The sequence below is a fragment of the Syzygium oleosum genome, unplaced genomic scaffold (assembly GCF_021117445.2).
Source record: "Syzygium oleosum isolate NSW1041296 unplaced genomic scaffold, Sole_v2.1 Sole_v2.02, whole genome shotgun sequence".
In the NCBI taxonomy this organism is placed as follows: domain Eukaryota; kingdom Viridiplantae; phylum Streptophyta; class Magnoliopsida; order Myrtales; family Myrtaceae; genus Syzygium; species Syzygium oleosum.
The window spans coordinates 10,434,662-10,458,061 of record NW_026607486.1 but is presented as its reverse complement, the minus strand read 5'-3'; the positions used below and the strand labels follow the sequence as shown (position 1 = coordinate 10,458,061).

The 23,400-nt window shown below is 40.9% G+C and overlaps 1 protein-coding gene across 1 annotated transcript; it reads right to left on the bottom strand.

Annotated features, from left to right (window-relative positions):
* Positions 1-18,001: 18,001 nt before the first annotated feature.
* LOC130137132 (uncharacterized) lies at positions 18,002-19,806 on the bottom strand. The gene is made up of 5 exons (XM_056307896.1): positions 19,732-19,806; positions 19,520-19,625; positions 19,231-19,368; positions 18,765-18,846; positions 18,002-18,254 (listed from the first exon to the last, which is right to left on the bottom strand). Exons 1-5 carry the CDS (start codon positions 19,804-19,806, stop codon positions 18,002-18,004), a joined length of 654 nt encoding a protein of 217 aa, XP_056163871.1.
* Between the last annotated feature and the right edge of the window lie 3,594 nt (positions 19,807-23,400).

The following is a 23,400-nucleotide window of genomic DNA, read 5'->3' as shown; positions in this document are numbered from 1 at the left end:
GCCTGTCTCACACACGAATCACCAGCACGCACATTAGCCACATACTCTGGCACACATTTGCCATGCTTATGAATTTTCTCAAATCATGCACTCTGGCACACGACTCATTTTGCAGTTTATAAACCGACCCGAAGGCCACGACCCGAAGGCCCACAATTTTCCGACCCGAAGGCCACGGCCCGAAAGCTCACAACACTCCGCGGCCCGCGCCAAAGCGCATCCGGCCCAGTATCTCTAGCCTACTTCAAAGTGCATGAGGCGCAACACCGATCTCCTTACGGACCAACGCCGTCTTCCGGACAAACCGGGCATCATCCCGCTTCAAAGTGCATGAGGACGGCACGACTCGAAGGCCACGACCCGAAAGCCTTAAGTGATCATGGGGCACACTGCCAATTTTTATCTGAACCCAGCGTAAAACGCATCGGGCAATTAGGTGATCACATGCTTATGTCAGGCACGCATTCTCGCACAATCTCATCTCATGCCCCATTCTCGGCATACATAATGCGTGGCCATGCAATGTCGTACGATGCAACATGAGCATTTAATTTCAACACGGCATTTCAACAAACATGCCAAATCAACGTGCTCAAACAGCCAATCAATTGCCCATACTTATTTGCATAACATGCGCACTTGGCTAACTAGTACCATGTGGCCCAAAACATAATTCACGCACTTGGGCAATAACATTCACATCAATAATTGGCCAATCACACACCGCATTGCTCGAACACGCAATCAGGCGGCATGACATTAAACAATTGAGCACGACAATCAATAAGCCAGTTAACCCGGACATACCCGGCAATTCAGCCAATAAATCTCCAATTTAATGACACCAATCCGAATATCCATTATTGGGGATGGCTACTATTCACCCTATTATCGACTTCCAATTCGCCACTAGATCGCCACAATAATCCATCAAATTAATCGCGATCTCACCTCAACCTCGAACTATTAATATCAATTCTCCTCAAATCGTACCACTAATAAACTAAACTGGGTCCGTCTAAAAATGTACACTGTCCTAGACTGGGTTTAGAAGGTTATACTCACATTGTCGATTTTAAATCCGGTCACGCCTCAATGTGGACAGCCACCAATCAGTCCGAGAGAGATAAAAACTGAGAATGAACAAAATCGGGTCCAAACTGGGCAGTTACATAGTAGCCGAAATCCATTTGAAATAAATAGTAAATCAATTCCAAAAATTCTGAAATTTGGATATGTTGTACAAAACATCTCGATGAACATTTTCCATGAGAACATGAAACCCAGTTCTAACCGTAAACACCTCGTTTCGACACTCAAAGTCAGACGAAATCCGGTTCGCTCGGACAGCCCCTCAGGCCATCAAAATACAACTCATTCGGTACCCAAATCATTTTGAAAAACCTTGAAATATTTATATGTTATATCCACAAATGTCCCCAACAATTTTTGTGAAGGAAGTATTTCGAAAATAGGCCTGGAAAAATTTATAAAAATTCGAACAGACCCGAAGGTCGAGTGAACAGTAATCGGGCAGTTTTATTTCGGTCCAAAGATAGACTTCCGAATGGCATCAAATGATTTCCAAAAATTCCCAAATTAAAATATGTTATACTTAAAGATGTTGGGAACAACTTTTATGAAGAACACTTCTTCAAATTCTGGCCACACAGGTCACACCAAAAATAACAAAATCTGGCAACGCAACAGTAACCGTACCGGAAATCAACAAATATGCATCACCAAGCAAACTAAGCTCAACAAACCACTAATCCAATTATCCACAGCCTTTAAACCATCCTTAAATCATCACCTTAGGCCATTAAAGTCACCACAACTTCAGCCCCAAATCAGCCCACACTAATTAACCCCTAAAATACCATAATAACCCCTAAACTTGTCCAAAGTGCACACAAGCCTAATTAAGGGTTAGGGTTTCCATTCACTTGGATTCCTAAGCTCCTTAAAAGGCTGAACAAGTGGGGAAAATGGGTGGGCTGAGCCGATTCCACGGCGGTGCAAGCGGCGGCGACGGACGGCCTCCACGGCGGCGCAAACGGCGGCGGCTTGCAGACGGCGATCCACGGTGGGGGCTGCTCACACGGCTGAGGAAAGGGAAGAAAGAGAGATGAGACTGCTGGTGGTGGCAAGGTGGTGCGGCGGCGACGGTACGGCGGCGCGGCGGAGCTCCTCCGGCGAGGGCCTCTCACGGCCAAACAAAGAAGAAAATGAAAGAGAAGAAGGAAAGGAAAATGAAGGAGAAGTGGCGTGGGAGAGGGAGTGCACGGCTGATGGGGGAGGAAAATGGGAGGAGAGAGAGTGGTCAAAGGAGTCTTATGGGTCAAAAAGGTGTGCCACGTGTCGCGATCCTAGCCCTCGGACCATTTTGCCCTTGATCTAACGGTCCATAATTAGCCCAATCCAATAATTGAGGGGCAAATGGGTAATTCAATAGTTCCAATTCCTTATTCACTTATTTTAATCCTCAATTATTGCCCAAAATTATCCAAAATTCGGAATACCCAGTACAGGGTCCAGGGGCAAAACGGTAATTTTCCAGTCCCGGGTCGAAATTTCATTTTTCGACCGTACCGACCCCAAATGTGTGTGGCCACTCAAAAATGACGTCGACCTCGCAAAATAGTCGCAAACACCCATAGAATTTCGACATCGAAGTTCGGGTCCAATTTGGCGATCAAAATTGCTCAATACAGAATTTTAGAGCCTCTCATTGATGGGTGGCTGTTTAGGGGTTACGTGTATCGACCTAGGGTCACTCGAGTCGTGACGGTCTCGATTACCGGGAGAACGCAAGGAATTATTGGTTATTCCAGGGTCACGATCGTTCGGTTCAAGTTCGGGATTTGTTCGCCACTCGTACTCTCGGTCGAGCGGAATCACCCGCGATCCGATCGTACGTCGTTGGCCAAACCAAATCCGTTACCTTCCTAGGATCGGCCCACACTGGCCCAAAATACTTCCCTGCCGTTTCTCGGAATCTGCACTTGATTCGCGATCGGGTCCCCGGTCCATGTACCGTTTTTCTAGTTAGCCTTTCCCATTGGTCAGTATCCCGCGAGGGGCCAGCTCCGGGCGAGACGTACTAAAATCAGATGAGAAATAATATCCACTTCGTCGGATCCCGGAAATGGGTCGAAATTCAGGATGTTACGGAAACTGAACTTGATTTGAATTTAGTTCATGGGGGTCCTATCCTGGGACTAATAACATGGCCATGTATATTGTTTGCTAAAATTGTTTCGGGTTTTCTTTTACGCATTTACTTTTAAGCTTTAAATACTTGAGTGTTTCTTTACCGCATCGCATTTCAATAAATTGTTTGTTAATTTCCCTTTCTATAATGATTATGATTAACTTTAGAATCATAATAAGCCTCGTAAGAACATCACATGATCATAGTGACTTTGATACGTTTAGGCTCATAATTGGTAATCAAGATTGCTTGAGATTAACAACCTTCCAAGTTAGTGGTACTGAAAAAGGTGCTAATAGAAACGTTAGCGTAATCAAGTCCCCAACCCTAGATCTTTAGTTGCGTAGGAAATGAGACAAATATCCCGTGTCTCATTTGGTTTCTAGCCGACTCCAATAAACTAGTGGCGACTCATGTCTCATGTATAATCCTTAGGAATTAATTGTGAATTTAAAACAAATCCAACGTCGTGCGAGGTAAGGGCTTGGGAGAGCCCGTGCCTGAACGAGGGTTGTCAGCTCTCCTTTTGGGAAATACCCCTAAACTTGTCTTGTCCCCCCTTCGGATGGAAAAAGGTAGGCCGTGACAAACATGAAAAATAGGAATTACCATTTTTTAAAGCGAATATCTTAATTTATTTGAAAACGGACCACTAGGTTTGTTAAAGTATCCCACATCATTTATACATGGGGTATCAATACACGTACTATCCATGTATCTCCCTCCACCTATTAGATTAAGCCTTTTGGATTGTACAATCCTACATAGTATTAGATCCAGGTTCACCTTTGATTTATTTCACATGTAAGGCTTCTCGTTCATCAATTCCATGTGCCGTCCTAAATCTGGTTGCTCGGGAGTGGGGATGTTAGAATATTCCACATGTCTTGTCTACGGTGCTTCAATGTACCCAATATTTGTGTAGTTTTCCTTTACCTATCAATTTAAGTTTTTAGGCTAGACTTTCAAATAAGACCCATGAATAAGATAATACACTCTTTGCCAAAAGGAGAGCTTTACGATGATGTGAGCCATCAATTAGGTACTATTTCTTGTAAACAATGTGCACATTTGGTGGGGGATATACATTTAATCTTGGAAAAGGGGTGTTGAAGATGATTAGCAAGGTTTTCAGCGATAACCACTTCACTTTTAGTGAGCACTTGGTGGATTGTCTGCATTGGTTAGTGTTAGGTATCTGTTCACATCCTCAACTTAAAATAGCGCACTTTGCTTTTATAAGCCATCGCATTACATCATTATGGTGGTTTCACTTTCTTCAGCATGTTGCAAAAACTTGCACAGCAAAAGCCAAAGTCACGCAAAAAAGGCACCTAACCCCGCCCATATAAAACAAGGGTCAACAAAATCATATTCCATGCACATTAGACGTTCTATTATTTGAAAGTTCTGGTTCATCTATTGGTTCGTGCAGTATAATGTGGGTATATCAATATTATATTAATTACTGACAAGGAATCATAGGATGACTAGCTGCCGATACTGTCACTTCTTATCTTAGTCTCTCTCTGTCCTAACCATGAAATTTAATCTTAGTCATCCTTCCGTATTTGATCAGCCAAACTGACCGGCTTGTGCGTGGCCAGTCCAAGTCGTGTTTTGCTCTGAAAACTTTTTCCACATTCTTCAGCAATTCTTGGCCCAAGCATGCATGACAATTACGGAGGAGGCTGAGGATAGTTGCTCCTTGCCTCTTGCGAAAAAGTCGTGAATTTTGGCTAGAGTATGCTCATGTCCATTAAAAATATTCGCGTACTAAAACTAGACTATCCTTAGGTTCCTTGCACTTTCATTCTTTTCACCAGCAGACATTGCTTAACGTTAATATGTTTCCAATCACCAAAACCATACAAGATTAGTCAACACTTCGACCATGAAGCATTCTTACTTAGGTTAAATTTAAGATTTCTCAAGGGCTATGTGTTTAATGGACGTACGGTAGCACGTGTTCTTTTTCCCGGTTAAAGGATCGAACTCGAAAGTTCATGCATTCAAGTGAACATAATTATCAAGACCCTTCAGACCACATAAACGATTAAGACCCTTTGGTCGCTTCCACCTTCCTGCATTAGGTAATTCTCGGAGTAGAAACTTCAATAGAAACCGTTTGATGGAAGAACATGCTGCGGCCTAGAGCTAGTAAGAATTGTTATGGCCACGACGCAAGGGGGATTTCTGATAAGAATCGTTCAACCGAAGAACAAGCCGCGTCTCAGAACTAGTAATATTTCTAAGGCCGCAATCAGCGGAAATCCGATCAATCCGTCAATATGTGGTATCCCTTTGGCTTGGCTAGGCTGGCTTACACTGATGGACGTGGAATGGAGAAAGTTCAATTCTACCGAAATTATACTTAAAATAGGCATATGCATGTCCGAAATATTCCAGATGAGACCCATTGATGACATTATCAAAATTGCCTTAGCATGAATACATTAGAAAATCCAATGGGACCATTAGTGGAAAAGGAATTTATATACTTCTTTGAATGGCACAATATAGAAGTTGTCTAAAACAGCTTGTCAATTGAAATAGCTAGCATCCATTATCAGTCAATTTCTTTCTTTCTTTCTTTCTTGGTGCAGATATAGCAGTCAATGTCAAATGTCTTATGATTAATTCCTCCGTAGCGAAATTTCATGGCTTGCTATTATTATTGAAATATACAGATACCGTCCTTTGATACTTAGACTTTTAGAGTATTTGGTTCTACTCCCACAAGATTTTTACCAATTGAACTTATGATAATTTATACCTCAAGACCGTAACAAACACCAGGTTATATATATCGTGGCACATGAATCGATTTTTGTTCATGAACAAATCCGCAGAAAATTGCTTTCACCTGTTTCGTACTTTTAAACGAAAACCATTTGTTCCTGATTACATGTTAATTATTAGCATTTCAAAATGAACTACGATTAGACATAAGCATATGCTACTATAATTTTCACCTCGATTGACATCATCATTTGTGGCTTTCCCACATCTAGACATTAATCATGATAGATAAAAACTCGAATTGGTTCAGTAGCTTTGGGACTTGATTAAACACTGTTGTTAAACGATTTTGAAGGGTCAAGGGTCGATTAGTCGTCTCTATTGAGTGAAGACGTAACGAAACAATATGGTATTCCAGAGTTTGGAACTACAGCAGTGGCTCTGAGTGAATACTTCGCATCCACTAGGAAACCAAACAGCAATGGAAAATGCTCATTTTCATGAGAAAAATGGGAAGTGTTAACGAAGGAAAGGCCCCTTTGATTAGAATGATCCCAATCCAGTATGATTCCTTCAATTAGGGTTTGATACTGACAGATATTATTGCATGTTGTGACAGATATATTCAGGGTTACTCAAATTGGCCTACCCAATAAAGCTTTACCTTACGTCATGATGGAACTTAACTTAGTAGCCATTATCATTCAGTTTTCACCTTAGTTGAAGGAAAAATATCAACATGTGGCAAACTTAGGGAAAAACAATCTGCAGAACATGAAAAAAGGGGAAGAAAATCACCATGGCTTGGTAGTTCTCATGAAATTTGAGATAAAGATAATTCAGTTCCCCGGATTACCCTCGAGATTTATAACGCTTGACTTGGAAAATAATATTGTTTATCTAGGTTTCGTTTGTTTCGCAAAAAAATAATGATTTGGAAAACATTTTCCTAAAAATGATTACTTGTATTGCTTGCAAAACGAATGAACAAAAAGTGTTTTCATCGTTCACGAAAATATTTAGACATAAATTGTTGTTGATAATCAAAATATTTTTTATTGATTAATTATTTTTAAGCAATAGAAGCGATTATTATTAGGAAAATATTTTCTAAATTATTCATTTTTAACGAAACAAACGGAACCTAAATGAAAACGGAATAATTATTCAACTCATCTTTCCGTATAAGTTTCTCGGCACTATGGAAAATGAAATGTCTTAAGGCGGAATATACACCATGACAGAAATCCACTCCAATCGGACTGTCATTCAGAATTCAGTTGAAAGAGCATATACACAAGTTACCTTAGCAAATCAACAGATCAATATTGGTCGTGATCGTTTCTTTTTGCTGTTTGTGATCACGACAGAACAAGAACCTCATAGCCGCTCTCTTGAGCTCTTGGCTTGTTGACAGATAAAAATTATGCACATGAGGAAGTACCGGGACACAGACGCTTCCAGGAGTGGGGACGAGCAGTGACCAATAGATACGCCGCTGTCACCATGCTTTCGGGAGTGGGGACGAGCATTGACCATGAGAGACGCCGCCGTCACCGCCAACGGTGATTAACGGCAATAGCATTGGTGGGTCTTCCAGCAATGGCAACACGGTGCTGGCGTTTCTCCATGCAAGAAATCCAGTGGACCAAGGCTAAGATGGCTATCGGAACAGCCAAGAGTGCCCAATTGATCTTGATCTTCTTAGGAGATTTAGAGGGCGAGTCCCACGATAACAATTTCGATAAGGCGATGAAGAGAAAGACCAAGGCCAAGCAAAGGAGAACTGGGTATGGCAAAGGTCCTCGAGCTCTGCATTTGTGGTAGGGATAGTGAACCATTTAGAATCTTTCTGGTTCGCGATGAGAATACACAGGGTAGACAATTAAAAAGGTCAAGTAACAGGGCATATCAAGCATAAATACATGCTCTCTCTCTCTCTCTCTCTCTCTCTCTCTCTCTCTCTCTCTCTCTCTCTCTCTCTCTCTGACTTTATAGGATCATAAACAAGCATGTTGGGCTGTGACACTAGAAAGCCTTTTGGTACCTGATTTAGTCTCCACACAAGATAAATTAACCGAGAGGCTCGAAGTATGAATCAGCCATAGGTAAAGATGAGTCGCGACTACCGAACCATCTGATAAGTCGCTGCAATATATAAACAGTCGGTATGGAGAAAATATGATGCAAGACAGCATATAACTAGTGCCTCCCGTTTTTGCTTCCTTGCATCTTACGATTTTAGTCAAAATGAGGTCGCACGTTACACTCCGATGCCAGCGAATTGTTATATGATAAGAGGATCCCCCTTACTTGCATGTTGAGAAATATATAAGATAAGAGTATGGAGGGTTAATCCAAGCGAGATCAGACTTCATCTCGACTAGAAAAGAACATGAAAAGCATGAATAGGCAAAGTGAATCGTACTCTGTTATCATTGCTTCTGGGCGATTTTACAACTTTCTATTTTGAAAATATAACACAGACAGGCAAAAATGGAAAAAATTACATAAACAAATTACAAATGTTACAATCGTAGTGAGGCCATTTACACTAGGTTGGAGAATACTCAAAATCGCATGGTATTGCCATTAACTAATTTAACTCCAATATAAGCCTTAGGGGTGAGCGGTTCTAGGTTCTATACAGGTTTCACCTGAAATCTGAAACCTACCCATTGGAACATGTTTTTCATTTTTTGAAACCTAGAACCTACTTTACATACTTGAAACCTGGAACCTACGTTATCACAAGTTCCAGGGTCTATCCATGTTTCACCTGTATTATTAATTGAATGATTGCAGTGACTTATCATTTTTAATAACTACCACTTGTTGTTACAATCCACTGACAACAACTTATATTTAGACACAAGGAGAATACGAAACATTAACAAAATAAAAGTTTCGGTTATAAAATGAAAGCTCAGACTAGTGATTCCAGATTATACACTCGTTATTGGATGCCATGGAATACCGCAGGATCGCGCGAAGACATACACAAAAAAAACAAAAAAACTTATTTTAGGTTCCAAGTTCTAGGTTTCAGATTCCACATATCTAGAACCTGTAACCTATCCATCAAAACAGGTTCTCCAATTTTGGGAACTTGGAACCGACAGGTTCTCATCAGCCCGGTTCTCAGGTTCCAAGTTCTACCTTAGAACCATGCTCACCCCTAATAAGCCTAAAACTCTATAAGAATCGAATGTACATGAATCACCTAGTTGCTTGTAATCCAATTTCCTGATAAAACTTGTTTATGTCTAGGTGTCAAAATTGTCTTCCCTTATCGAAGTTTTCTAGTAACTTCAAGTATGTATGAGAAAAGGTCATCTTTCCCATTCAATAGCTCTTCCATATCTTGGTGATACACAACAACATTTTTTTTTTGGTAAGGATGATACACAACAACATTTCACTTCAAGCATATGATTAATCGATGATACTCCAGTCGTGTGATTAACGGGTTGCAACAAAGTGAAGCAAATAACTATAATCATTCCTGTCTTCACAGCACTTCTTCATAGTCCTCATAACAGGGTCATATTTTGCAGAATTTATGTCCCCTTCGAAAGGCAGCAGCAACAATACGCACCAAAATGTCTTCATTTTAGAAAAACCGAAAAAGATGATTTAATCCGACGGACCAATTCAAAGGGAGTACGCTCACATCAAACTTTTCCTTCGTACTGAAAGTACACTTTATAGTCATGCTGCAGAGATGCCGAAGTGTTTCTGCAAGGACCCTCTGCATATAGAAGGAAATTGCAACATATGAAACTTGAAAAAGAAAATGTTATGTTATCCATTGAAAATAGTTTACGGCCAGGTTAGCTTATAAAAGCATACCTCCAAATACTGTATGAAGATATTGAAGATCATCAGCTGAGCAAGCATCAATTAAAGCATACACCCCAGGTCTCAAAGCTTCATCTATTTCTCTGTGATAGAGTAAAAAAGTACAACCATTCTGTTAGTATCAAAACACGTACGAATAGTAACTAGGCTCACTTTTAAAGCGAAACACCAAAGGAAGGCACTGGACAGCATTCTGAACATGTATATATGTAACTGGACGAAGAACCTAAAAAAATGACGCCCATAAAACAACGACGAACATGGATTCCGAATATGTATATATGGAACTGCCAAGATCAATGATAGGGACACCCTTCACTCTCTCTCTTTCTCTCTTTGAGAGCTTCTCCCTATCCCCATGGTGATAGTTTTCTCCAAAATCCCCAGTTGCCCTAAACCCTAAACTTCACCAGCTCCAATTCCCACCCATCCCGATCCCCACTTAGCAGCCTCTCATGCCGTAAACCCTTGCAGTCCTTCACTCGGGGCTGTTCAGTCTACCTCCCAGCTGCCTTCTTTTCCCTAACCACACCGTCCATTTCAAGGGGCTGACCTGCTTCTAAACTTTCTTGATGGAACAGGGAAGCTGTGGGCTTCACAGCTGGCTGCTCTCACCTCACATTGCCACTACAAAATTCTCCCTCATACACTTTCCCTTCGCCCATTGACATTTGAGCCCCCTTCAATCCATCTCCATATTATCAACCTTTCCACCTGCTTTGGTCTGTTCTGCATAGCTCAGACAGGTCTCCCAATGCTTACCGTTGAGCTGCATCAGAACAGGGAGAAGGATGAGCATGCATTTTCCTAGGAACTGAGAACCACGTCCGAAAGCCCTGCTGCAACACATTACACCAATGTTACTGAGCAATTTTTAGTAGCTGTTGCTGCGGCCCATTGCTAGTTTTGGTAACTTGAGTCGGCTTGCTGCATTTTATTAAAAGCAGTTCTATGGAAGGGGAGGGGGGTAGTGATGCTCGTTTGGCCTCACTTTGAAGAAAACTAGGGAATCTTTGGTTTGAAGATGGTGCCGTGTTGTTAAAAGGAGGGATTTTCGCAGAAAAACAAAAGGAAAGTGACCTAACGTTGTACGGGAAGTATTGCATGTTAGGGCATTTAATTAGGAATTGCACGTCATTTTTTGTACGTAATTACATATAGGTTAGTTTTCATATAATCAAGATAAAGCCAAGAAAATACATTGAGTAGAATTGCGTGTTAATTAAAAATCATATTAGGATTGATGATATGATTTTCTAACTAACATGACAAATGCTTACATTGCTTCGAGATCACTTCACACGTTAAGAAGTAATAAAATCGATTCAAGCTGTTTGCTCAAATATTTCATGAAAAGAAAATGTACTGAAAGGGTGTTAAAGTAATCTAGCGTAATCAAGTTTCCGTACTCATAATCTTTGGTTCATAAGAGTAAAGTAAATATCTTGATACTTGGGTTTCTAATTGACCCACCGTAAATAAATTAGTGGCAACTCCCAATTTTTTAGATTTCTGTGATGAAAATGGATTTCAATACAATTTTTCTTCTCCTTGTGCACTAGAACAAGATGGTATTGTAATAAGAAAAAATTGTTCCTTACAAGAAATGGCAAGAACACTTTTGATTTAAAGCAAAGTTCCTTCACATTTTTGGGCAAAAGTCGTTTCAACTACTTGCTATATAATTAATTGAGTTTGTCTTAAACTAATTCTTGAGAAAACCCTCTATGAGCTTTACAATGTTAGGAAGCCAAATATTTCATATTTTCGAGTATTTGTTTGTAAATATTTTGTGCTTAAGAGTGCTAATGATTGTCCTGACAAGTTTGATGAGAAATTAGACAAAGGAATTTTCCTTGGATATTCTACAAGTTTTCAACAAAAATACTCGCACTGTCAAAAAATTGATGAACCTGAAATTTGAAGAAAGTGTTCATACTCATCCTATTGGACCTGGATATGATCAAGCAGCTGATGATATTGAAGTACTTACATGTACTACTCAAGAGACTGGTGATATTCAATAACTTGATATACTCAACAAGCTGAATATGCTTATGAATCTGATCATACATAAGAAGTCCTAGCAAGCGATGAAGTCAACCAACCTGAATCTTCTAATGCAAATGAAGATCGTAACAGTAGATTTAACAAAAAAAAGAAACACAAATCCAGCCATTCAAAGGAACTTGTTCTTGCAAAGTTGGATGATGGCATTAAAACCCGATCCTCATTCAAGGAAATTATGAGCACTTTGGCGCTTGTATCCGAGATAGAACCTAAAGAGGTTGAAGAAGCACTCTCTGACGAATGCTGGATATAAGCAATACAAGAAGAAATATACTGGTTCAGAGTAAATGAAGTATGGAAACTTGTGCCTAAATTAAAGAACCATCCAATAATTGGAACCAAACGGGTTTTCAGAAAAAAGCTAGATGAATCTAATGACGCCTTTGAACTTCTACATGAGATTGGGGAGAGAGGAATTGGAACGAGTGCTTTTACATTTGCCAACCTTTTGAGTGGAGCTGCTTGTATTGGCGCTATCGGTAGAAAGAGTAAATCGATGCAAGGATGGTAAAATCAGGACTCCACACAAATCAGTGCATTTCCAATGCTTTGATCACTATGTATTCAAGGTGTGAAAACTTTGAAACTGCTTTTCAAGTTTTCAGTGAGACAAGAGAGAAATGTAACATCCTGAATTTTGACCCGCTATCGGAACCAGTAAAGCGTATATTAATTCTCGTGTGATTTTAGTGAGTCTCGCCCGGACTTGATCAATCACGGGATACTAACCAAATGGGAAAGGCTAAAATAGGAACAGGTACGTGGACCGAGAAAGACGATCGCGATTGGACACTGATTTCGAGAAACGTCGAGGGAATATCTTGAGCCAATATGGGCCGATCTTAGGAAGATAATAGATTTGATATAGTTAGTAACGTACGATTGGATCGCGGGTGATTCCGCACGACCGAAAGTACGCCTGACAAACAAATCCCAAATTATATCCGAACGATCGCGACCCCCGGTACTAGTGATAATCTCTCACCTTCTCTCGAGATTTGAGACTATCGAGACTCGGACAGTCTTAGGTCGATACGCGTAACACCTAAATGGCCACCCGTTAGTGAGAGATCCTAAGATTTCAAAACGAGTTATTTTGATCGCGATATTAAGCCGAACTCCGATATCAAAATTTCAAGGGTAATTATGACTATTTTATAGGACGGACGTCATTTTATAGTGGCCAAGTAAGTTTGGGACAAGATCGGCTGAAAATAGGAATTTCGACAAAAATTGGGAAAATTACGGTTTTGCCCCCGTGGGCACGGGGGCGGGATTCGGAGGCCGTTTGAGGTTATTTTTCGCGGCCAAGGTCATTTTGGAGTGGCCACGTACATTTAGAGTGGTTTTGGACAAAAACGGGAATTTCGGCAAAAATTGGAAAAATAATATTATTTTATTCCCGGGACTTCGCAGGCGATTTTCGAAGGCGTAGAAAGTGAATTTCGCGAATCCGACACCGTATTAAGTCTCCCATGAACATATAGGACCGGTATGGACAAAAATTGAAATTTCGGTCCGGGATCGGAAAATTACGAAAATGCCCCTAGGCCATTTTAACTTATTCCGAAATTTGGATAAAATTTGGGGACTAACTAAGGTTAAGTGGACCAAACCAGACCTGGTCAGCCTTGGTTAGGGGCATTTGACCTTCTCACCCTTGAATTATTGGAGAGAAGTGAACCTAAGCCATTGGATTCAAGGGCAAATTGTCCAAATCCTTGGATTGTTGACACTTGGATTCCACTCACCCAAGTTTGACCACTTTTGACTTGTTTCTTCTCTCTCCTCAGACCTCTCAGCTCACGTTCTCTCTCTCTCTCCCGAGCGGCCTCACGATCGTCTTCTTCACGCCACTCCTCGGTCGTTCTGCTCCGCCGGCCACTGTTCACGCCGGAACAGCCGCGCCGCCGGGGCTGCTGTCCTCTGGCCGCCGCACAGCACCCCCTGGCACTGCCCCAACCCCCGTCGACCAGCCCCACCCTCTGCATTGTCCGCCCCACAGCAGCTGTTCCAGGCGAGGGAGGGAGAGAAACACCGCCGGTCTTCACCTCGCCGGCACCGCGCCGCCGTCCACCGCCGTGTGCCGCCTCGTCGACCACCTCACCTCACCGTCTCTCTCTCCACCATCCTCGGCCCGTACGCCCAGCAGCCTCCCCGTTCCGGTTGGGAGTGTGGCCGTGAATCACACCGGCGCCGCCGTGACCGCCGGCTTGCCACCGGAGCGCCGCCGTCGATTCTCACCGCGTGTCGGTAATCGACCGCCCGCTCCCGTCGCCTCGAGTCGATTCTAGGCGAGTATAAACCCCTAAACCCTTAATTAGTTTATTTGTGCATTTTAGAGGGTAATTAGGGGGTTAATTAAGCCTAATCATGGTCTAGATATGCCTAATGTGGTGTGGGGTGATTAGGGGGCCTAATTAGTGCCTAATGAAGTAAGTTAGAGGTGGATTATGGCCTAATTGGAGTTACGTTCGACACTTGTTCATTGAATACCGAATTTGTGCAATTTGTCTAAGTGTGAAATTATTTGGGTTCAATTGATAATGATCTTGGATTGGTCATTGTAGGGATCAATTAAACTTATTTGAGGCTTAATTATGTATATTTAGTGGTTGAATGATTAGGGTAAGTGATTAGGCCCTAATGAGTTGGTTTAAAGGTGGTTTAGTGCCAAAGTGTTGATTTTCCTGGTACTGTTCATGGGGCACCGAATTTGTGAAATTTTGTCTAAGTGTTTCACTAATTGAGTTCAAGTGCTAATGACTTGGAAGTGGACATTTTGGGGATTATTTAGGCTTGTTTGAACCTTATTTAAGTGGATTTGGTTGTTGGGTGATTGGAGCTTGAGATTGGAGCCTAATGAGGGTGTTTAATTGTGGTTTAGTGGGCAAAATGTGTCCTCCCCTGGTACTGTTCATTGAATACCGAATTTGTGCAATTTATCCAAGTTGAATACTTAGTTGAGTCATTGGTTAATGGCAAGGAATTATGCATTTTTAGAGGTTACTTAGGACTTATATAAATCCTATCTTGTGACCCCGTACCAATGAGAATGAGGACTAAGTTTGAATTACCCAAGGCGGGCCTTAGGTGCATTACATTGAATGGTAATAAAGGTGCGAATCAATGTCGGGTGGATTGGGTGAGAACGGAAGTAAATTGATTGTTTTGAGGATGAGTTGAATGCGTCTAAGTCGAGAATGAGTATGCTTGGTACATTAGTGTGGGCGATTAACCTTGAGTGCCTTGGCTTGTATTCATCTCTCGTGACGTTGATTTATCAATATTGGACGCATTGGTGTACATGTTTGAAGTGATTGAGATTGTGGCCTTCGGGTCGGGCCTTCGGGTCGAGAGAGATTGTGGCCTTCGGGTCGGGCCTTCGGGTCGAGAGAGATTGTGGCCTTCGGGTCGGGCCTTCGGGTCGAGAGAGATTGTGGCCTTCGGGTCGGGCCTTCGGGTCGAGAGAGATTGTGGCCTTCGGGTCGGGCCTTCGGGTCGAGAGAGATTGTGGCCTTCGGGTCGGGCCTTCGGGTCGGGAGAAATTGTGGCCTTCGGGTCGGGCCTTCGGGTCGATTTACTCACATATGTTTTATATTTATATTAAAAGTCTAACCTGCAGGACAAAGTAGTGAATTGGGCTGTGGGCCCGGGTGAGCTTATTGATTGTTGTACTGGTTTATTTATCTATATATGTGTTTTATTTACCCTCTGGAGGTGCACATTAGCCTAGTTTAGGATTAGTGGTTTTTACTTGCTGAGTTTTCTCACGGTTGTGGTAAAACCGACTTTTCAGATCTCCCGCCATGAACTTCGACAACGCACCGTTACGCTTTGGGATTCCCCACCATATAGAGCGTACGCTGACCGTGCACCCCGTGGGGAACGGGGAGAAGTACTATAGACACTATGCTTTAGTATGGGTAGACGTAGGCTTAGCTCACTTTGAGACTCACGAGTATCTAGCCTGGTGTTTCCGGGATCGTTTTGGAGTAGAGTTCGGTCCCATCAGGTCCGCCGACGTTCCGTTTGTGGGAGAGGGTCTGCTAGATATTCAATGTCCAGACGGTGATATAGTAGATGTCGATATGGAGGGCAATCCTGATTCTGAGGTTGAGTACGAGATTGTGGAAGAAGAGGAAGAGCACGAGGAGCTTGGTGGATTAGCTTTTGAGCCGGAGATAGTCGATCCAGCTCCAGAGCAGGTGGACGCAGAAGCCCCTGAGCCTATGGACGTAGACGAGTACGAAGAACAAGACCCTGAGCCAGAGATGGAGTTGGAGGCCATGAGTTCTGAGGAGGATCAAGAGCGACTCGAGAGTTCTTCGGAGTCGTCGGGTTCTGATCCTGACTGGGTACCGTAGGTTAGATATCAGCATAGGAGTGAGGGTCGACACTTTTTGACCGTACCCCTCCGGTAGTTAGTTTGACACCCCTAGGTCACCGATCCCTTTTTGTTCGTGGCCTTTTGTTGTACCTTTTTGTTTGTAGACGGATAATGTATATGGGGGTTTAATCAATCGTAATTTATTTTTCTCTTGCCACTCGTGGTTGCTTTTAAATTGTCTGGGTGCATATGTATATTTATTACATATACGTCGTTTCTGCATGTGGCGTGCTTTCTCTGATTTTGGTTTTCGGGTCGGTGACGTAACCTGGAAGCGTCGCGCTACTATTTCGACCTATAAGCGGGATGCTCATGCTTCGTGGGGTACGGGGCGTGACACTACCTTGAATCGGGATTCTATTATGCTCCTTGCAAGCCCAACATTGTGTAAATATCATGTCCTGAAATGTATATGGATTTGGTACTCCTCCCATCAAAATACCAAGTTAAACACCTCAATTGAATCTCGCAAAATTTCAACAATATGAGTCATGGAATCTAAAACAGCCGCGCTTTTGCCTTCGGGATTCTCCTGGAACATGCACTTTTCAGGATACCAGATATTGGCTACTGGTTTTACCCTTAATTAAAGTTCATTTATTTTACGGATATCTTGATCTCGGCGAGTCCAAACACACTGTTCCCATGAAACTATATTCATTAATACATTACTATATTAGTTTCGGTTTACTATTTAATTTGATCGTCAGCACAACAGCCTAAACAACATAAATTAGTTTAGCTACCACATCGACGGACATAGACAAAATCAAATTTGCACACCTCTCACTTTGATCTTAATTAAGGACAAGATAGAAGTGATCATCTTTAGAAATTCAGTCATCCTCTCTACTTAACAGGTCCCAAATTTGAACATCATATCAGAGCATAAAATATGATGTACAAATACAAAAGCTCAATCCCTAAATGTAGTGAGAACTTGTTTGTTCACCCAATGATGAGACAAAAAGATGGTGTCTTACATTCTTCCAAACAAGCATCGTAGTCCTCACTATTGTCCCCTCTGCATGAGTTTCCCTACTAAGCAAACATTCCACCAGTCACTGATCTTGATAAGGGACGCATGCTACCACTTCACTCAGAGATCCGTAGACAGAGAGCCCTGACCTGATGCCGAATTAGCAAGGTCCTTCTGTTTGGAAGCTGCCAAAAAAACTCGTTTATCACAACTTCTTGAAAAGCAGCAAAAGCACACGCTGCTCTTGAAACTTGGGTCGTCTCACCAATTACAAAAACAATTTCCAAATTTGAATGCTATTTTCAATTGCTTCAAATGGTTTTTAAAGTGCGTAGGAACAGATAAAGCATAGATGACCTTCCTAGTACAAACAACAAAGTCAAAAACTGAATGCTTTCATTGACTCCAAAAGAATCTCTGTTAGGAGAAAACAAAATGGAATGAAGTCGCTGCCGAAAGCTGACTTGATGTCTCAATTCTGTAAATGGCAAATTGTGTCTGTATGTACTAGGAGATGTACTAATTGAAACATAGATTAGTGTCATATTGCTAGCTTTTATCAGATCTGATGCACCATTAGTTGAATGCCCTGGTGTCAAACGAACAAAACCACCATGTCTATGCAAGTATGCTGACTAGTAATATGCCCAGCCAAACCTTTGCTGGAAAGATTCACCAATCCAAGCTCCAAACTAAGAGCGACGACACGCAATATCTTGCTCAACATTAAATATCATGAATACCTTCAGGGTTTGAGTCCAAGTGGCACAAACCCTGAGGATGATGATTGAACAGGTCCCCTGAAGTTTGCAGTGTGGTGGTCACCTGCGATAAGGTTCGGGACTTGCGAAATTGACATATGTGCAGTGTCTAATGCAGCATTTTCCAATGAAGACCAAGCAAGACTACCGCTGGGCATGAGATTTGGGTCGGAACCCACCACATCTTCTGATCCGACAATGCCGACAGGATTTGCAGGTAGCTTGTTAGATTCAGCTCTGCTCATCATCATTTTTCAACCACAAGCATAAGCACGAGTCAGCATCACAACTTGAAAAGCAAAATGTTTGACAAGAATGCGCACCGTGACTATCATGTTGTTTCTGCCAATGGGTTTTATCCGTGATAGCATTTAGGATCATCAACATACAATTCGTATCAAAAGAATATTCATGTCCTGTGAAGCAAGACTTGACTAGGCAACTGAAATTGTGCCACACCTCGTGCCATAAGCTGACAAAGCGACTTGCAGTCCCCAACGATGCATGAATTTAAACCAGTGCGGATAACAGAATTTGCATAGTTAAATAATGGGCACACGCAGGTAATTTGATTGAAGAATCCTATAAAGTAGGTAAGTAGGATTCAGATTGAGATAAATAGTTAAGCTAATCATCAGTGTGTTCGACACAGTGGAGAAAAAGGTAAAAGAAATTGTAGAAGATGTACCAAATAAATTTTCCCGAAGAGACGAGATAAGGAAACAACGCAAGAATTGAGTTTCTTACTCATTCTCATTGCTCGTCTTGCTCACTGGAGAATTAGCCCGTGGAGCTGTCTCTGCCGGTTCCATTGACATTTGTTGCTCCGCTGCACCATGAAAGGAGGGCAAGAACAATTAATACCTCACTAAACAAAGTGTTCAAAGTGCAACAAAGAGCCATCTAATGGGAGGCGAAATTCATAGGTTGAACTTCAAGGTCTACACAAAACGTCTTCAAGAAGCAAACAATCATGAACAGATGGGCACGCTTAGATGAGCACTCGACAATACCCAAGTTTTTACAGTCATCTTGAGAGTGCAACTAGCTTTCGCTTTTATGATATAGTGTAAGAACCGAGTTCGATGGGCTTTTACTCTTGTTCGGGAGTTGACCAGAGTATACATGATACCATATGCTATGAAGGATAGAAGCTATGCATTTGAACCGTGAAGTTATGCATTGATGAAGTGCAGTCTTATGAGAGCATTACCAGGCACCAGAGGAGAATTCATGGCTTGATGCTGTTGCTCGAGCAATTCATTGAACCTGACGATCTGTTGTTTCAAGGCTAGCCTTGTGTAGTAACTTTGGAAAAACTCCTGATTACATTCTTCCAATTTGTCCCAAACTGGAATTCGAAGGACAAGTTCAGAAGCTTCGCATCAAGATATAACCCATCCAAGAAACGGTGGGTAAACAGGACCGAATCATTCAGAATACTCAACCGGACTAGTTCTTAGCATTAATCACTGATCAGACCAAAAAAGATGATCTCTCACTGAGACGTGTGAGCTGGCGGACGATCCCGAAATGAATTTCTAACGCACGGGCTGTTTCGTCACGGTCCATGTACAGCTGAATGCACTTCTCTATCAAATTGTGGGCCTACAGAAAAAGAACACGCGATGCGATTAAAGACCCTTTAATTCGAAGAAACTTGGCGATCTTTATGCAATGTAGTGTGAGAGATTAATTCGAAATATAATAAAACTTGTGCCTCTTCGACTTCATCCTCAGGATATCTTTTGCCTTCGGTTGGCCGAGCGTTTGGATCCGGGGCCGCCATGATTCTATTGTGAAAACCACTTTCTGCAATCAAACATAACGAAAGAATTAAAATAATGCACGATGATTTCATACGATAGCCATTGAACCAGGAACTTGGAGCAAAAATATGTGAAAGGACAGAGAAAGACCTGGCGAAGACGAAGTGACTAAGAGTAACCGAAAGTTGATTCTCGTTGCGGAGTTTGGAGATGGACTAGCATTTTGTTCAACTGTCACCGCCTCTTTTTAACGACGCCAACTGTTTTTGCCAATTGCTCCCCGAACTTTGAATTATTTCAGTTCAACCCTAAGCTTTCAAAACTTTTCAGTTCTACTCCAGCAATTCTATGGTACTAGAGTTTAGTTTCGATCTTGGCCCTTCTTTTTCTCTTTCCCTCCGTTTGTGTTCTCTTTACTACTAGAATGTTTGAAATCGGATGAAAACGAGCAAGTTAAATGAAGAATTCTCATGAACTTTTCAGTTCTACCCCAGCAATTCGAAAATTTTCAGTTGTGCCCAGCAGTTTATATTGTGAAACAGATTAGATGAGTGACAACTCGTAAATTAGGAATAAGGGGAAGAAAAAAGAGTATTATTTGAAGTGTGTTGTTGATCAATTAATGTAATATTATTTTGTTATAGCCAAGGCTCTTTGAATGGTTCAACCTTTTATAGTACATAATGTAATAATATTAAGTATACTCGCACTACTATTTCAGCAGCTCTAGAAACTAAAATATTTCTTATGAAACAGAAATGCATAAACCTGAAAAGCAAAGGGAACGGGATTATAATCATAAATCGATAATCATCACCTATGTTCTTTTTTTTTTTTTTTTTATCAAAGAAGAGGGTTATATTTTTTTTTACGGACATTAGACTTATCATAGTTTAAAGGGTTAATATCATGAAAAACCTCAAACTGATACACTTGTGACAAATTTACCCCAAACTGGTACACCTGTGATAAATTTACCCTCCATTTGTTTCCGTTAAATTTTACTGTCAAATTTTTGAGTTGGATGACATGTGGCAGTTGACGTGTATACCAGTTTGGGATTTTACCCTCCATTTGCCAGGTGTACCAATTTGTGATTTTTGTGGTATTAATTCAATTTTAACGGATGGTAAATTTGTCACAAATATACCAGTTTGGGGTTTTTGGGGTAAATTTGTTGCAAGTATACCAGTTTAGGGTTTTTCGTGATCAAAAAATTAGTTTGAGATAAATTTGTCACAGGTGTACTAGTTTTGGATTTTTCATGGCATCAACCCTAGTTTAAATGAACATTTTAGCCAATTATGATAGATTGGTAAGGTTTTTGCCTTATTTTACGCAAGACAGCCCCCTTTTGTAGTTGATTATGACTCTCAGAGACTGCATTTGCAATAACGTTAAAAGTAAATCAACATTATCAAAGAATGATTCGTGTTTATTATATTTATGGTTAATTATCATAATCATGCTTTTATGTTATTATTTAAATATTTATTTAATACAGTATGATAATTATAAATGATATACTTTCATAATAATTGCCTGCACTGTTCATGACTTGGTTAATGATTGAATGAGCTATTTGATGATTGATGCAACTGTATGATAATTCGAACGATGAGTCAATGATCAATGTGATTAATTATAATTATTTGATTTGATGATCTTCAGAATGATAATTCTTATAGCATTCAAAACACACCTTTCAAATGACTGACTATTGAAAAATAGTTTCGATGCGGAACGTGTAACTTCCAAACTCTCAAATGATGATTTCTAGAGTCGAATGTGTGCCTTTTAAACAATCTTAAAAAATGATGCCTGTTGGCACCGAATGTAAGCCTTTCCATAGGATGATGGCATTCAAAATGATATTTGATTCGATAGTATGCTTTTCAAATGATGATTTCTAGCGTTGTTTTGTGCCCCTCAATGACTTGTCAAAATGATGATGAAACCGGATCTCCATTGGATTTGAATCGCTATTATTATCGTTAGTTGCATCTATTTCAAAGTCTCTAGCAAAACAGTACAAACGCATGTTTGAAAATAAGTGGAAACATTATCAATAGAAAAAAAAAAGGTTGACCAAAATAGGAGCGTGTCTAAATAAACTTTTACTTTTCATTCAATCTAAATTTTGCAACAGACTCACTTTGAATTTTTCAACCCGAAATATTCAAAACTTTCATAATATATAAATATTGGCAGGTAAACTCGAATATAATATTTTTTCCAAAGATTCTAAAATTTAAATAGTATTATAAAATTTTTGGCGGGATTACTTAATCTTGGACAAATGGGAACTAAATCATATTCGGAAAATCATTTGATCGTGGAACGAGAAAGATTTGGAATTTTAATTGATTTCAGTCATAAGAAACTTTGATGCTATTATTTGGAAATTATCTTGAGAATACCCAGCAATGATCACTAGAGGAATAACTATTATCAATTATGTCTATTCTATCCTATAAAGAAAGAGATTTATTGTGGTCTACCCCTTTAAATTACTAACATGAAGAATACCTCTCAGTTATCATTAGAGAGGAATAGCTCCCCTCCCCCACCAAACCACGGAAAAAAGGTAACAAAATAAGTAATTTCTGGATTTTTTTTTCACGTTGGATGTTGTCCCTAAATTTTCTTTTTTGCTAACTTAATCCTTGTACTTTTCAAATTCTGTTCAACGTGGTCTTCCGTTCAAATCATTGATATTTTGCTTAACTGAGAAAGAATTATACATCATTGATATTATGGAGTAACTCAATTTAGAGTGGTTTCTGAAAAAGTAAGACTATTTCTTTTTCTCTGCTCCTTTCGTTCTCTCTTCTTTAGTGCTGACCGCTCCATTGTTGCTGGCCATCACCACCAGTAACGTCAGTGGAGTCGTCCTGCCATGTCCACCACCATCATCTGCGGTGTCGACTCTCCATGCGCAGCCCAATCCCAAGAGGTGGAGTTTTGCAAACTCGAGCTTGTTCTCTCTAACTGACCTTTAACGGATTAGTGCAAACTTAGATTGGAGTCGCACGACCTCCATTGGAAGTCGTGAGAGAGAGAGAGAGAGAGAGAGAGAGAGAGAGAGGCGATGGTGATGGTGATGGTGATAAAGGCAGCAGCTGGTTTTGGGGGCCAAGGTGCTGGTGCTTGAGTGTGGTGCCAGCAGCCAAGTTGCCACGCTGGGGGTGGTTGAAGGAGTATTATACGGTCTAGATTGGCTTCAAATGTCCGTGTCTGATGCAGCTTGGTAGCTATGTACGTGAAGTTTGTAGCTAGGAGATCGCTTCATGATTTGAGAAAGGTATTTGATCGGATGCAAGATCATAATGTGAGATCTTGGACAGCGATAATCACAGGATATGCACAAACTGGAGAATGAGGAGGCTATCAAACTCTCCTGGGAAATGAAAAAGGTCCAGTCAGGCCAGACCCTTTCAGAATTTTATTGTTCTCAAGGCATGTGAAAGTATTTGTGATGTAGATATGGGGATAAAAATCTACACTCTAGCAATCAAATTAGGCTTTGCCGTGATACTTGCGTGGGTAGTTCTCTTATTAGCATGTATTCTTGGTCGAGTCACATCGAAGATGCTCAGAGGGTTTTTGGTGCA

Coding starts and splice junctions, on each gene's coding strand:
- LOC130137132 (XM_056307896.1), bottom strand. CDS start 19,806: ATGGCGGCCCCGGATCCAAACGCTCGGCCAACCGAAGGCAAAAGATAT. Junction 19,369..19,519: donor CCGCCAGCTCACACGTCTCA/GTGAGAGATCAT, acceptor TTCGAATTCCAG/TTTGGGACAAATTGGAAGAA. Junction 18,847..19,230: donor GAATTCTCCTCTGGTGCCTG/GTAATGCTCTCA, acceptor TTCATGGTGCAG/CGGAGCAACAAATGTCAATG.